At 37.8% G+C, this 17,451-nt stretch overlaps 1 protein-coding gene across 1 annotated transcript in view; it reads left to right on the forward strand.

Annotated features, from left to right (window-relative positions):
- PARD3B (par-3 family cell polarity regulator beta) overlaps positions 1 to 17,451 on the forward strand; it is a 413,185-nt gene that overhangs the window by 127,133 nt on the left and 268,601 nt on the right. Inside the window, exon 4 of the mRNA XM_037397959.1 lies at positions 15,109 to 15,218. Coding sequence (XP_037253856.1) covers positions 15,109 to 15,218 — 110 coding nt within the window. The remainder of the gene's footprint in view (positions 1 to 15,108; positions 15,219 to 17,451) is intronic.

Consider the following 17,451-nt stretch of genomic DNA (forward strand, 5'->3'; position numbering starts at 1 on the left):
ATATCATTGATGCATGAACCACAATAGTTTGGCTCTCTGTCTGATTATTGAATTGACTCACGCTTGCTAGCAGAAAGAAATAATAATAATTTAAAAAAGCTGTTCTTGGTTTGGGAGCAAGCATGTGATTAAATATCTACACAGCGAGCAAGTGTTGCTTTCCATGGTAGGGCTGTGCTTCGGGAACTGTCATGTGCCTGCCCTTTACAGTATTTTTGCAGAATGCCTTTAGCGATAAATGCAGGGAGTCTGTTGTTACATAAATTGTCAGGTTGTGGAACAATTTTGCCTATTAATTTCTGTTGAGTGTTTTATATTCTCTGAAACCAGATCCGCAGTTTTACATAGAAACAATGTCCATTTTGTGACCTGCTTAGAGAATTCTTAGAGCTTGATGTTTAATAAGCATGTGAAACTAGAGACTTGTTCTTAAAAATGAGAGGATCAGTACTGATTTTGAAAATTCACTTGAGCTACTGCCTTCGAACTTTTTTATAAATTGTGTATTTGATCCTGTTTAGGTATAACATAAAACTAACTTGTTTTAAAGCCTTTACTGGCTAGGTAGAGCTGGCAATGATGAGGGATTTTTTTTTTTTTTATTTTTATTGTATGATTACTTCTTTTAGGGGTTTTTTTTTTTGGTGGTCGGTGCTATTTAGAATACTGATCGACTTGAGTGTGTCTGAAGTCGTAGTTTTTCCGTTATGTAGTTATTACCCTTATCTTTTCCTTTATCACCTGTAACTTTGCTTTTATTCTAGCTCACTTTCAATCTTACATTTGACTTGAAAGCTAGAAGTACCTTATATTGCTTCCACATACTGGCAAAATGTTGGAGGAAACAAAATTAGTTTGTTGTTTTACTTATTATCAGATTACTTCTTTAATACTTGGCATGTATCTTCTTAAAACAGTTCAGGAAATAATTCAGCTATTTGTTTTCCCTGAAATGTATGCTTCTGTACTTTTGAAGCTAACTCTGTGTTGTCAAATAGGTGAAACTGTGGGCTCTTATATTCAGTTTAGGAAAAATGCAGGAAGACTGTAACTGTTCGTGAGCACAGTATCTGCTGTGTCCATAACATAAGGTGAGGTGCATACGTGGGTGCCTTCCTCCTTCCCCTGCAGAGCTGGGTTATCAGGTGGTGTTGCTGACAGTGGCTGAATTCAGACTGCAAAGTAAGCAATACCTGATAGTTTCTTACAGCTGAAAAGGCTTTACTGCAGTTTCTGATACTCAGGGATGAAATTGAGGGAAACACAGTAATTCTGTTAGGTATGTAGGTCTCAATTTGGTAGTGTTTTTTGCATCGTAGTATTTTCCTGTTAAGCACAGTGAAGTAGGAGTTTCGCCACAGTTTAGTTTTTGCATACTCAGGGGATGTAACACTTACTGAAACCTGTCATCATCCATTCAGATGTAGATGAAAACCTAATGATTGTCATGTGTACTTTTGCACGGGTACCCAATGACCATAGTCTTCTGCGAAGTACCAGTGCTGCCTTCATTCTTGTCTGGACAAGTAGTGCTGTATTTCTGTAGAAACATGAAGACGGGGAAGGGGCATTGCTTATTTTGTTTCTGTTCAGTGTAGATCTAAATATCTACCTTTTTTAGTTTAGTGAGCAGGAGAGTACTGATAGTAGATTCTGCAGAGGGGCCTTGGGTTCAGTTACACCTCCAGTTCCCTTTCTATTTTTTGTCCATAATTGAAGTATAGTGCAAAAGAATATCACGGCTGGCCGGGATTTGTTAATTGTACCCAGTTTCTTCAATTAAAATAAAAAAAACCCTTTTTCTTTTAATACTAAAACTCTTGGTGTATGTGTTTCAGTTGACAAAGAGATAAATACAGACCTGTTGTTAAAAAAATAAAATCCCCATTTGACAGAAGATATGATTGGGTAAAGAATGTTTTGTGCTACGATAGAAATGGTAATAAAGCAGCTGTTAGTTAATATTACAAAATTTAGAGAAACACACAGCCATTTAATGTGTCTGATCAGCTGTTTGAAATAGTGAAGAAATGATCTACTGGGTTTGGTATTTCTGTGGGTAAGTAGAGAACATGAGGACATGGTTGTGAACGGGCAGCAGAGAGAGCTTGTCTTGTGAGACTGTTCCTTGTTAGCAGAACTCAGACTACACTAGTGATGTGGACATTACAATGAATTTCAAGGAATGGTACAGGTAACTAAATGCCTGAATGGCATGGTAGGTAGTGGAACAGGAAAGGAGAACTAAGAGGTTTAGCCTTTTTGGTTTTTTCATTGTATCGGTTTGTTTTTCCTCTTTTCAGTCCATATGGGCAGGAAGGAGAGCACTGTTTACAGAGGATTAATTTTATGGACATGTCTTTTTGAGCTGGAAATGCCTTCATGATTGTCTTAGTGTTTCATTTGCTTTAGTTGATAGATGATCGTTGAGTGCACACAAACTTAGTTCTTGCTTTTCTCTTGCTCCTCTCCTCGGTGTTAAGTAGTCATGATTTTGCCCGGAGGAAGACAGTATTTGGTGAGACTTGTCACTTCTGAATACTAAGGCAGGGAAAAAAGTGAGGTATTTGTAGGTATCGCCATGATGGGTTTTCTGTTGTTTTAATTATTCTTACCTCTTTCTCCTATTCTTTGGGAATTGGGTTGAAGATTCCTGAAGCTGTTTTCTGAACACAAGCATTATGGGAAACAGATGCAATTAGGTTACTTGGGTTATTACAATAAAATTTAGCTTCTTAATGAATTTATACCTTTACTAGTGTTTGGTTAAAATTGAAGTTAGATAAATATTGCTTAAAATAGTTATTGATAGCAGGTTATAAAATTCTCTTCCAGGAGTTTTTGGAAGATTCTCCCTTGATAAGCTTGACAGGGCTTAAATTGTTACCTCCAGGGTATGGATGTGATCTGTGCTGCATCAGAGCTCAGACAGAATTCCTTCTCTTTCTTGTCTGCTTTTAAGTGGAAGTATTCTAAGTAGACTTGGGGGCATTTTGAACAGCATTTATTTGATTGGTTTTCCTCTTTCAAGTTGGTGTTGAGATAGTTAAGATATACAGGCAGTGTATTTTTTTTAAATACAGAGGAAACAGCAAGGTTGTGGGTTTTAAAAGTTAAGAAAACAGCTGTGAACTGAAATTGTTCATTTGATAAAATGTTGCTAATGCTTGTATACAGGACACATGCTGTGTCAGAGTAAGTAGGAAAGAGTTTTTCTTACAGGAAAGCTATCCTGGTCATCTTAGTCTTGCAGTGTCAGTTTGTTGGCTGAGTGTTCAGATGTTGTCAGTACACTGAGTGTACTACATGCACGTAATAATTCTCTCCTGTATGACTCAGGGAAAATTAACATTTTTAAATTAGTAAGTTTTAAAATAAATTAATTGTGGAAGCACGTGCTGCCTTCTGTGGTTTGAGGCAACACTGCTTATTTCTTTAAGCAAATATGACTTTATTCTGTTTCTCTGCACCAGAAGACAGCTCTTATAGTAGCGATATCAAACGTTGTTCTGTGTTGTTCATCAGAGGTGTTCTGAGGATGAAACTATACTTGATAAATTTTTCTCCCCTGCAGCATTCAATTTAATCTGCTTTTTAAAGAATTGTGATGATCAATTAAAGTTGTCTTATGTTCGTAAAACAAATTGTATCTGTTCTCAGGCAAGCTAAAGGTTTGAAGGTAACTTTTCATCTCTGTCAGAGTGCAGGCTTGGTATATTTTGACCTCATGACTTAAGCTTGGTATTACTTAGTTGTCCTTGATTCATGGAACTGAGCTTTGCACTAGCATAGCTAAAGTTTGTCTTTGTATTTGTATTGCAGCAAAAGAATACAATAATGCTTTCTCTAAAGATATAGGAAAAAAAAAAATATATAAAAATATTTTTTCCATGTGTTTTTCTCTTTTGGTTGCCCATTCAGAAAACAAGCTGGTCTTTCCTTCCTTTCCCTGTACTCAGAATTTAGTAGCAGTGTAGGTAATAAATTTATGTGCATAGTTGGTTACTAAAGAACCTCCTTTCTTTTTAATAGCCCCTCTGCCTCCAATTTCCCCAAAGATTGTTTCTCAGCAATTACTACTCGTGTCTCTATTCCATTTGCACTTGGTTTAATGTGCCGTACTTTGGGGCAAGGGTGTATCCCCATAAAAATATATTAAGTAGGGAGAAAAATGTTTTTCCATCACAAGTTATACATTTTTCTGAGTCGCTCTCTGAATGTTAATTCCCAGCCTTTTATTACCTCAGGGAAGTTTTGAGGAAGGTGATGAATGGGACTTGGAATGATGGAATAAATTCTATTACAAAAGTCTACACTGCTTTTTGACACATTTTATTTGATGTCAGTTTTTTCCTCAGATTTTTGTCTATTTTACTAATTTTGTAATGTTGCTGTAAGTATTCATATGCTGTTATGGTGCATAGCTAGTTTCTAAGGTAGTATCTCTTAAAAAGAAACGGACCAACCCACTTAGTAAGCTACGTATTTGCAGCTGAAGGTTGATGATATAGCGTAGCCTTTCAAAACGTACTGGAAGGCTATAGAGCAACCTCTGTCAGTACACTGTAGTGCTAGGTAAGACAAAGGAGCGTGTATGTATGTTTATAAATCTCTACAGTACTGTGTGCTGTGTTACCTCTGAGGCAATATGGCAAAATGTGTATTTCAGGTTGAAAATCAGCCTGCTAAGCTTGGCTGATTGATAGTTTGAAATTGTACAAGTTAACAAAAATAGGACTTCAACTAAAGGTCTTGAGGTAGTAATCACCCTTTTTTTTTTTTTCCTTAAGAAACCAAACTAATACAGTTTTACACAATTTTTTGTAATGTTTGTTTGCTAACGATTCTTTACTGTTTGCGTCTGTATGAACATGTTCCAGTATACAGATGAACCCATCTTTATGAAAGTCATTAGAGTAGTTACATATAACAGTTAAATGATTCATTCAGTTTGCCCATTGCCATTTAGCGCTCTCGTTGCTTTCTGTTTAATTTACCCTTTCAAGAGCCTTAGTTGATAGTTAATTTTTTGTCTCTTTACTTTGAAGTGCCACTTCAGATTTTGATTGTTTTTCACAACAGATATCTAGAATCTCAGCCAAGTAAAGTGGAGAGTTTTATGTTTACTACTCCTGAACATAGTGGGCAAAAGATGCACCTCCTTCCCAATATGTTGCACAATTTTCCCATAGACACACTGGCTGTTGATTTATATTTTTCTTTTTGTAACTCATTCCTTCATTAGAGGGAAGTCTGTTCACTGTAGATATTAAGGAGGATGTAGTATGTTCACTAGAAAGATGAATCCGGCAGAGTATTTTGGTTATCTCTTTTTAACTCTCCCACAAAAAGGGACAAACGACCCTCTGTGATTGAATCCTTGTAATGGTTTACCTAGGTCCTGAGTTAGGATAGGGAGGAGAATTGGAAAAAGGTAAAACCTGTGGGTTGAGATAAAAACAGTTTAATAATTGAAAAAAATGCGAAAACCCAAAACCAAACCAAACTACATGCACCACCCCACCCCCCTGCCCCATAATAATTGTAGTGGAGAGGGAGAGAGGAATAAAACCCAAAGGGAGAAAACCCACCAAGTGATGCATAATACTGTTGTTCGCTATCTGCTGACAGATGTCCAGACAGCCCCTGAGAGCAGTCAGCAGCCCCCAGCCAACTCCCCCGGTTTATATACTGAGCATGGCATTCTGTGGTGTGGAATATCCCTTTGGCTAGTTCAGGCCAGCTGTCCTGCCCATGCTCCTTCCCAGTCTCTTCTGCACATCCTCACATAGAGGGTAAAGCATAGGAAGCTTGAAAAGTCCTTGATTTAGAGTAAGCACTGCTTAGCAACAACTAAAACATTAGTGTGTTATCAACATTACTCTCATACTAAATGCAAAACAGCACCATACCAGCTACTAAGAAGAAAATTAACTCTATCCCAGCCAAAACGAGGACAGCTTTTAAAAAAAATTTCCTACAGAGATAGTCATTTTACCATTTTAAATGTTAAGACAGATTAATAGGGAATGATTATTCACTTTCCTGGCCACGTAAAAAGTAGGAGTATCAAACAGAACAATCATTAAACAGATTATAAAGCAAAACAACCCTAAATTAACTTCATGAAGCATTCAACTAAATTGTGTAATTCAGTGTTACAAGCCAAAAATCAATGAGTTACAATAGAATTGGACAAATTCAAAGGTGGTGGCTCATCACTTGACGGATAAAATACAGTGGTCTAGAGGCTGCTCTGATTAGAGATCTTTCAAACATCGTGTTTTTTGCAAGCTGGTAGGATACAATGCCTTGTTACGCCTTCTCCCCAAGTATTTCCTGCCACTGTTAGATGTGGGATAATAGCTGAGGTGGAGCCAATAGAGCTGCTCGTATGTTCCTATTGCTCCTTGAAACCTCGCAGAAACTTTCAAGTTCAGGAGGTTTCACTATTTTATCTTAATGTCTTTTAAAATTGGCAGGAAGAAGTTTGAAATTTGAGACTAAAACTAGTTTATCATGACCAGAATAAAAAATTAGCATAACAAGACTTCTTTTCTAAAGAAAGGTCAAAACAGAAATGGTTTGTAATTTAGATCAGATATATAAAATACAGGTCATATTTAAATATTAAAAAAACTATACTGGTGCCATAATTTGTGATACTCCTTTAAAATGCCATTAAAATATTAGAAAAAATGTATTATGCTACTCTACTACTAGCAATGAAATGCTACCAAAGTGATATTCAAGCTGTACAGTTTAGCTGCCAAAGTTTTAAAGAAAATTAAACTGTTGAATGGTGGAAAAGTGACTGCATAAGCACCTGTAACTGATGTTAGCTGAAGTGCTAAACCAGCTTTTGGCAGTGTGGCCTCTTTTGCAGGTGCACAGAATATTTTCTTTCTGTCAGTTTATTCAACTAGTACAGTTCATTAAGTATTTCATTTGAAGTTGAGAAATGGGCTGGGAATTGAAATAGAAGAAATGCTTATTTTCACCTTTCAATCTGTGAATAAAAATGAGGTGCGAGAGTCTGAGATCTATTAGTTTTAAAATCTTATAGGATATATTAGCCTAAAATGATTGATTTAAATTCAGTAACTACAGATAATATGCTGCTTAAAAAAAAAGTCAGTTTAATAGGATGAATACTTTCTGCTGTGTCCAGCAAGTTGGATGACTGAGACGACTGGTGTTTTTAAGTATATCTAAAGTTTAGTTTCCATTGACATCTGAATGCCATTTGAAAGAGATTACATTTAAAAAGAAAGAAAGAAAAAAAAAAACCCACAACCAAAAAAACCAAAAACCAAAACGCCAATCCCCCAAAAATTTCATGCATGTGTAGGGAAATTCTAATGTAACACTTTTTTTTTCCCCAGATGATACTTAAAAAACATAAAATGTTTGGAGGTGCTCTAATTTTTAATCCTGTGTCTCAAGCTGGAGATTGGAGGATGTACACCAGTTGGGTGCACAGTGATGGTGTGATTCACAAAAATGTTTCACCTGGACAAGAATAAGAGAAAGCCTGGCTTGCAGTGGAAAGTGCTGATTCTTGTTGGTAATGGCCAGTGTGTGGTCATAAAGCTCATGATCAATCTGCCCAGCAAGGATAAAATTGCACATTTTACTAGAGCTTGGGTTAGGAAACAAAAATCTCAACTCCCTGTTCTGAGATGATTAATCCTTGTGCCAGGGTGATTCTGCTGCATCTCCTTCCCCTCTGCTTGGTCTTTTCTGCGTGGTGCCTTGGAACCAAGACCCTTTGGAGCAGAGTAATAGTCCTCTGAGCACTCCAGTAAACTCTAGGTGCTCCCTGTCAGCATCATGAGGAGCTGAAATTAGGAACCCTCTGTTGATAGAGGTGAGAAGATCCTGAAATTACTCTAGATCTGATGTGTATTGTGAGTATTCTTAAGTGTAAGAAGAGAGTACCTGATTAAGATCCAAACTGAAGTCCTGTCCTTCAGCTGGAAGTCTTCTTGAGAGAAACTGTGAAACGGGGAGAAAGTAGCAGCATTGCTCTCACATCTTCTGTAGATACATACGTATCCTAGTGACTTATGAAGTGATTAATTTCTTTTCAAATGGATGTGGATTTTTATCCTAAAATGGGATCTAGGTTAACTTCATTACTGAAAGAATGTAGGTGATTCTTACATGCCCGTTTTTGAAACTCCAAAAGCTGTAACTGTAAATATTCCATAGCGGTTTCATTAAGCATCATTTCTGACAATGATGACACCAAATAAATTTAATTCTGGTCATAAAAAGTGAGAAAAGTTCTTGTGCTCGATAACTGAAATCTGACTTAGTATGTTACAGCACATACAACCAGAGAAAGTAGTTCTTCTGAACTTTATGCACCAAAGAACACCACTCCAAAACAGCCTCTGTTTAAAGCCTTTACTGGGATTTACTTGTAAGCGATTGCTTCTGGTTTTCTTTGTAAGAAAAATTACACCTCATTTTTAGTGTGATAGGGAAATACTTTGTTCTGCATTGAGTTAATATGTAAAAGAGAGCTTGTTGGAAATGGATTTTCATCTGTTTATAGGTTTAAGTCAATTGTCTTTAACCGTTACATCATCCTAGTTCATTAATCTAATCTTATATCCATGGGAATTTAAAAAGTGCAGTATGCACTTTGGAAAGAACAGATAGCTGTAGATCTGAAATTGTATTGATAGGTGCTATTATGAGCAATTTAAGTTAGCTTTAAACATAAAAGTCACATCGTTGGTTCATTACATATTTAAAAAATAAAAAGCAGTGGTACAGTCCTATCACAAGGTAGAATGTACAAGCTCATGTCAGCTACATTTGAAGTACACAGCAGTACCATTACCTGATGCCTGGGGTGGTGGTAAGCAATAAATCTGAGGGTGACCAGATTTACCCCCAGTGATGGCCTAGTGCTTTCAAAAAGCGCTGACTGGCAGTACTGACTGTGTGCCTGTTAACGTGAAAATTTTCTGATAAAAATAAGCATACGTTAAGGACCTTTCCTATATTTAAATATAAATTACTGTCCTGCTTGTAATATTTTGTTTCCAGTGCCTGAACTATTTCATGACTGAACCGGTTTAAAAGTAATTCTGACTTCCTGGTTTAAGTGGTGTTGTTTTCATTGTGTCTGCTCAGAGGTTGTTGATCTAAGGATAGTCTATGCTAAAGTGCAATTTGGCATTTGTGTGTGTATGCATATAGTCTTTATGGTGTTTTGTTTCAACTCTGACTTGAAATTTCATTGCGATTCGCTGAGAAGGAGCTTTAAAAAATATTTTGAGGCACATACAGATGAGAAAATAATTTGTCTGCCTGTCCAGGCAAGTGTAATTTGCAAGCAGGCAGCAGAGTAATTGTCATTGGTGTGGCCTTTAACAGTTGACAGTTTGATACATACTTGATGGACGGCTTTTTCCTCATCATAGTCAGCATTTTTATATGCAGGAGCAGAATTTAAAATTATGACTTTAACTGTGTAGATGTTTTATTGTAAATCTCTTTCTACACATTTATGGTTTTCTGTCCAAGTGTTTCTTTTGTTCTTCTCTAAAATAGTTCTTCCTTGTTACCTGGAAAAACAAGCAAACCAAAAAATCCTCATAATATGTTGGTGGCCACTGTGCCAGTGGTAACACATGTGCTTGCATTTCCTGTGTTCCTTGATTTGTCACCTTACCCAAGAGTCATTTGAGAGTGTTTGCACCTGAAGCAATGCTCAAATAAAATTTTAGTATGTAATCTGACTGCATGATAGATAACACAGCCTACCAAAAATGCTCGTGGGTTATGAACTCTGGCTGTCTTCAGCAGTTTTCTGCATTTGGTGTTGTAACAGCAACCTGCAACCTAAATCCCAAAAGATAAAAGGATTTCAGCCTGGAGGTGAATTGTGCTTTTGTAGGAGGAAAAAAGGAGGCTTAAGAGCAAAAGAGCAAATTAAAGGTTTGGAATAATCTTTTTTTTGTGGTAGTGGTCACCCTGAGTGGTACTCAGCTGTCTAAATTTAGGCATCAAATCTGATGCCAGGACTCAGAGCCCAGAGACTCTGAAGAGTTTAGGGGGACGCCAGCAGGGACAGCTGGAGCTCCAAAGTTCCCCTGAACATGTTCAGATCCAGAATTCCAAACCTTACGTTGTTTACCTGCTGTTGCACAGTGTTCTTAAACGCATCACTTCTGGTTAGTCAGCCCCCTCTTAAACTCAGGTGCTGATTTTTGGTCCATCAGTGCACTTAAGTGAAATGAGGCAGGGTGCACTCCTATTCAGGGTACGTGTTAATGTCTGTGCACAGCTTCTTGGTGAAATTTAAAAAGGAAGTAAAATAAGAAAATAGGATTTAGTCTGGCATGGCATACATGCCATGTTTCTTTTGCCATTGTGTTGATGCAAGTTTTCAGTTTTTAATTGTGCACAAATGGCAGAACTTATCTCCTTTTTTTTTTTTTTAATGTAACCAATTTAAATTGAAGTGTGGTCTCTACCATATGCTTGTTTCAACCATATTTGCAGTTAAAAAATATTTCCAAAACATAAGAGTTCAGGGAAAATACACTGTTAACCATGGGTCTGTGTAGATACTAATTTTTGAGGGTGATGCTAGCAAAAGGAAAAGATCGATCTACATGGCTGGAAAGTAAACAATACAGAGTTTAAGGAAGGAAAGCTGCAGGACTTTTTCTCATGAGCTTTGTCAAAGAGTATATATTGTGAATAAGGCTGAGACATCAACACGTGCTTAAAAGGTGCTGTGGTACTGTCATAGAAGGTACTCTGTGCAAATTTTGAAAGAAGGGGAAATACACCCTGAAATGACTGAGGTTGAAAGCTGTCATCATGAAAAAAAATTTAGTTTTGGGCATGTGTTTGAATTTTCATTATTTGTAAATTACTGATGCAATGCAGCAAGATGAGGATAACTTTTTTTTTAAACTGAATTCCTTAGTTCAAAATATGAAGAGCTACTCTGGCATGAAACAGTAGTGCTTGTAAATAACATGTTTGTATGATCAACTTGGTATGCAGAAAGGAGATTTTAGTGTGTCTCATCATTCAGAGAAAAGACGAATTTTTTGTTTGAGCTTACACTGGTTGTTGTAAAAGTTCAGCACAAATGCAAGAGCATGAGTTGAATAACATGGAAACACAGCATGGCAAAAGGAAAACAGTAAGGAAAAAGGCAACATTCTGTTTCCTTACAGAAGAAAACACAATAATCTCTTAAGTAAATGTGGGTGATTGTCTATAGTATTTTTGTAATAAATGGTATCAGTGGTAGTTTTCCAGTACATTTTATCCATATCTAAGGAAGACAGGGATGAACAAATTCAAGGTATGTATGTATAATGGATGTGGTCCAACTCGTGAGTCAGGCTGAGTCCTGGGCAGTGGGATTTGGAGAGGTTTCTCTCTTCCGGAGTGCAAGGGAGCATGCTTGGCTTTCAGGAGCCCGGCGTGTGTGGTATAGAAGAAGCAGGGAGAGGCTGAAAAAGGGAAGGAGGTTGCAGAAGTGTGGGCTGGGATGCACTGAGCAGCAGGGAGGGTGTTCTTATGGCAGGGAGCAGCCTGAGCCACAGAGGAGATAAGAGGAGATGGAGGAGAGTTAGGTAGCTCAGAGAGCTGCTGTCTCCTGAAAGAGAATAAGCAATTCTCCCCGCTAAGTGGGAGAGTACCACTTCTCAGGTCTTTCATCTTCTCTTCCTGCTTGCTGTTTGTTTTCCCCTATTAGAGGGCATTTTGGTTCAATTTACTTTTGTCAAATAAAAGGTGGTTTTCATGCTCCAGTGTCTTTATTGTGTATGCATGTAAAATAAGGGCCAGTGGGACTGTTTTGGATAACTTCAGCTAAAGTCTACAGCTGACTTGGTTCACAGAGATGTTACGCTTTGTGGTGTCTTTATAAAAGAAACGATGTTGTATGTCCGCAAACATATTTTTAGAAGTTAAGAAAATAGACTCTGGTTTTCTCTTCAACAAGAAAATGATCTGTAGGACCCTAAAATTTGTAACAAACTAGGAGAAAAGAGAAAGCATTACAGACAGTGGTCGAAAAGTCCAGTTGTTTTTGTGCAAGTAGGGAGGCATTCCAGAGGAGCACCATAAATTTCATAGCCTCATGACAATAAGCAAAAGCTTGCAGGAATAAAAAGGAATCAAATAGCTGCAAGGCCATATTCCCAAATTGGAGAACAGTATTCTCTCCAGCCCTACTGCTGCTGCAGACTTCGGTTTCAAAGTTCAGACAGCTGTAAACTGAGAATTGGATAATGTAATTTGCTTCGGTTTCTGTAGAAAACGGTGGCAGAAAGCAAATAAAAGGTGGTTTTCAAAACTGAGGACAGGGGGGTGTGCTAAAAACAGCACCCTGCAGCACTGAATACAGGGAGCAGACCGAAGTGCTGAAGTATGGTCTGGTCTTAGTAGACAGGCATTATGTGAGTGGTGCAGTAAAGGAGCCATCTTTCAACTGCTGTGTGAGCTGGGAGGCTCGGGAACAAATGAGGGTCCTGTCTCCCAGCAGTCACAGTGATGAGAGACTTCCATCTTTCTCTCAGCCAGAGGAATGAGAGAGAAATGAGGGGTTGGTTGTAGGAGACAGCGCAGGAAAAGGAGAAATCTAATTTCAGTGTTGGCTTTGGGACGAGTGAGCTTGATATAAGTGATCTTTTTGGGTAGGTTGTTTCCCACTCCCCCACCCCCACTTGTCCCTATCTTTGGTCTCTTTAGTTGACTGTGGGGAATTTTTTTTACCCGCTTTGGGTTACTGTTGATTTCCTGCTGTGGAAGGAGGCCAAAAACGAGAAAAGAAGCTAGGTTGATTGCCTTAAAGAGTATAAGCAATAGTACGTTTTAATTTGAAATTTGAGTATGACTCATTGAGTTGTGAAAGTTTTACAAAAAAGGTGCCACTGCAAAGAGCTTTCTAGTAGTTTAGCAAGAACATCTGTACTGTTGCTGTTTATGTCAAAAGGAGCTGGAGGCTAAATTATGCTGAATCATACAAAAGTTTCTCAGCATCTGTTTTTGAACTGTTGTATTGAAGAGAGACTGAAAATTGGATACGGGTCACCAGAAACACTTTGGTCATACATGGAAAAAATATTTTAAGTATTTATTTTAAAGAAGGGAGTAACGTAAATCCAACACTTTTTGGATTTAGCTTTTATACACTTTATCAAATGTGGTTAGAGGAGAGAAAAATTTCTCTTTAGCACCATGTGAAGAACAGGAATATTTGAGTGGAGAGATTTGGTTCCTTTTGACCTACTGACACCTTTGGAAAAATCACACAAAATGAACAAATTTTGGTGACCAATTCCTTTCTTCAGAATCTCCTTGTGAAAACATGCATAGCAATTGGTATCAAGATGATAATCGCTTGGAGCAAAAAGCAACATTCACCTTTGATTTTTTGATCATTCCCTCAATACCAGGACACAAATTTATCTCACTTTTGCTTTTTATACTGATTCCCTGCATAAGTGGACATTAGAAGGGGTAACCTGCATATAGAAACTGTTGCTCACTATGAGGAAGGGTAAGAGCATTAGATTCTCTGGTTTTTCCTCAACATCAAGTGCTGGTAACTGTAATTAAAGTTGTCCTGAAAGTGGATGTGGTACAGTCACTCCAACTTTGTTATCACCATTCTAATGAGGAAACCGTTGCATGTTCAAACTTCTATTATAGCTCCAGTAATTATGATTGCCGTCAGTCCCAGCCAATGTAATTAATATTGTAACTGATAGTTATAATGTTATTTTCACTCGCAACATTTGAAAAATTATCTTAGACCAGTGTTTGCCTCATTTTTTTTGTTTACCTATGGATAAATTATTTTGGAAGGGGGGGGGATCATTTTTGTTTAATTTCATTTTGGATAATGTGAGAAGTTCCTTTCTTACATTACTAAAGCTGTTTTCTCTCTTGCCCCACCTGGAAGTTTTGCAGGGAGTGTTTTATAGTATATTATGCTAACTGGATGGCTGTGTTGCTAGAAGCTGCTTTGAGGTTATTCCGAGACAACATGTGAATAGACGTGAGTAGCTGGTGATTCTAATTGGAGATGCCTGCAAGAGGAAGCTGTTTAGTCTACAGCTTCTCTGAAACGAATGCAGCTGCCTACGTCTGTCCCCTGGGAATCCTGGCACTCGGTAGTGGGAGGCAGATCTGGGCTGAATAAAACCTCTTCCCCTTCTCCTCTTTATATCCTTATTTAGGCTGTCTCTGCAGAGCCAGCCCAAGGCATGTTAGAACCTAAATGAAGTGATTGTAGGGAGTTATCCAGTTATCCTTCAGCTGCCTCTGTACCCAAAAGCCTGTGCCTGATCTGTCATTTCTATGCCTTAGGTTGGGATGGCACAGAAGTAATGGTGATGGATAATTGCATCTTGTGAGCTTATGGAAATAAAAATGATGACTGTATATTTATGGTCATGCCATCATATTCAAAATGGTGACATTTCATACAGGTTAAATGTGGGCTTGTATAATAGGTATGGGAGAGGCAAGCAGGGGCTTAGTATGGCTTTTGGACATACACCAGGAGAAAGTAAGGAACAACTGAATATGAGATGGTGAGATCCCAGTTTGGTGGGTTAATGCAGCACAGCACAATGAAAGCTGTCCTTAGTGTGGAGTGAAAGGCTTTAGACCACATTCTGGTTTAATTAAGCAGCCACTACCAGTTGTAGAAGCTAACAATAGCAGTCTAGTTCCTCCTGTGTTCACAGTTACTACTCAGATCAAGCGTATGATTTCCCTGTCAGAACTTGGTGGTACATGTGGTCACAGATACATGCAACTATTTGTGTTTTTCTGAGAAGGTGCCTTTTCTCCTGTTTGTCAGCACTTTTAACCTAATTTAGCAGCTCACAAATGAAAGTCTGTATGGCAGAGTTTAAAATGTTCTCATTTCTTCAGCGTAGTTGGTACCAAATGGCACAGCCCCATCATATCTAGTAACTTACGAGGTGGGTATTGCCACAGATAAACTTATATTTGAGTGCTGTATGGCTCTCTTAGTTAAGCTGCATGAAGCTTTACCTTGTGTTCCTGTAGCACTACTGAACCATCACTCTTTATTTTGTCTCTTAGGCACGCCACTTCTAGTACGAAGGAGCAGTGATCCGGCTTTGGGCCCACCTACTGACTTCCACCGAAGTGCTTCTCATCCCAGTGACCACAGTCTCAAGCGTGTTGTGGCAGTAGGTATCATGTAGCTCGCCTACTTATAAAAAGATTAAATTCTTTAGAATCTCTGAATGTCAGCTGGGATACATGAGTGTATCAAGCAGAACAGAGCTTTTTCATAGACCTGATGTTTACCTAGAAAGCTCAGGTGGGTCTGCTTCTGCACAACTTTATGCCAAATGAATGCTGGCTTAAATGATGGTGCAGTTGCACCTGTTTGAAATTTACACATTTTCCCCTTTAGCTTCCCTATACAGTGTTGCAATTCACTGCCCCCGGTTGTTTAAACCAATCTATTGCTCTTTCATTTCAAAACAAAAACCACTCAAACTCCCAACATCTTTGTTTAGTGCAAGGGCGATGTTTCAGCCTAGATCACAACTAGTTTATAACAAGATTCCACAAATGGCTGTATTGGCACATTAGAGAGCAGGAAGAAAGAACTGGCGTTCAGCAGCACATGCTGGAGGTAGGGACCTTTTCAGCTGAAGGTGATGTATTTAAGGCCATACTTCTTTCACATGAACTTAACTGGAAGCAAATAGAAAGTCAGATGACTTGCATATAAATGATGTTCTGTGGGTCTCGATCTTAACTCTGATTCTGAAGGCCAACACAGGATTTTAGTTGACTGTTCATTGTTTCTCTTTGCATGGCCAAATGTGTGTGCATCTTATTTTACAATGTCTTGTATTATTTGCAATTTTAAAAGTGCTAGTAACTCTCCAAGTACATTATGGTGTTACAGGGAGATGAACTTTGAAAGTCTTCCATCATCTGTCAGACCTGTTTGAGCTGAGAGGTTTTTCTTGATGCTTGCTGCGAGCAGTTATGTATAAATGAAATACTGACTTGGTCTGATAAATGAAAATATAAAGAAGAATTCTTGGTTAACAGTGCAGACCTTACTGCCTTTGCAAAGTTAAGAAATGTGTAAAATGTCAGTACGTAATGCTGAACTGTCTGGTATTTTATAACCATGAAAATTGAAAAAAACAATAATATGGAAGAATTGGTGAAATTTGTTGCATTTCAGGACATATTTGGAATGCTTTATTTTTGACCATCAAGGACAGAGAGATAGGTTTTTGTTTTCTTGGATTTTGTTTGTTTGTTTGTTTGTTGTTAAAATATAATATTAGCAGTGACGTGTGTTTTATGCCATTATATGAGGACTGCAGTTATACTTGGAGGCTAAAACCTCACCATGCTTCACTGACTTGCATCAGTACACAAGAAAACCTCTAGGCTTAAAGGAATTCTCTATGCCTAAAATACAGAGCATCCCTCTGTCAGCTGTAGGGGTAACAGTTAAAGCTGGACAGATAACAGTGGAGAAGGCTGTCAGATTTTTTTAAATGTCATGCAAGGAGGGGAAGGCCCAGAAGGTTGAAAGTTTTTATTGTTAAAGTGAAAATCTGTTACAGCAAGATACATTACACCAGTTCTTATTTTTGCAACACTACCATTTCTAAAACTCTCATCAATCGTACTGAAATATGCTTTGGCATAATGTTTTGGGAAGCATAGAAAGCTTAAATAACATAGGTTAAATTAGGTACAGATTGTTTTAAAACACAGGGAAGAATCAATATCTGACAAATGAAAAAACATGGCACAAACAACTGAGCACTGCATTTCGAATATATCTGTGCTCGTTCACGCAAGTCTTAAAGCAATGTTTAGAGAAAATTAATTTGTTCTGTATGTTGCTACTGGAAATTTAAAAGAAATACTGCATTTCCTCTTGTCACAAACACATTTCTTTCACATTAAACTGCTTCCTTGTAGTCACATGCGAGTAAGAAAAAACAGTGCTGCTGGTAGATGAAACAATTTTCCATGCACATAGTAAAAATTAAGTCTCTGTATTTATGCCACAATTATCTTAGCAGTCATTTTGTAATTGAAACTGACTTCCATAATTAGTTTAATTGTTTTGGCACTTCTGGCATTTTGGTGTTTGGCACGTGTAGAACTGGCAGTTTGACTCTGTGTAGAAATACTCTTTAGTTAGACTGTGTACTGTCTTATACAGTATGTACTGATACACCAGTAGTTGATCAGATCTTTGAGAGGTGATTATCATATAAAACTCTGAAGACAGCACTGATTTGACTCTAGGAGAGTGCAGGACAGACATGCAGTAAGTAATGCATAAAATAAAACAGGAAACATGCAGTAATATAAGAAAAGAACATTACTAGCCAGTTCAGGTGAACCGGATGAACCTGATGGACCATTTGA

The sequence above is a fragment of the Falco rusticolus genome, chromosome 8 (genome assembly GCF_015220075.1).
Source record: "Falco rusticolus isolate bFalRus1 chromosome 8, bFalRus1.pri, whole genome shotgun sequence".
Lineage (NCBI taxonomy): Eukaryota > Metazoa > Chordata > Aves > Falconiformes > Falconidae > Falco > Falco rusticolus.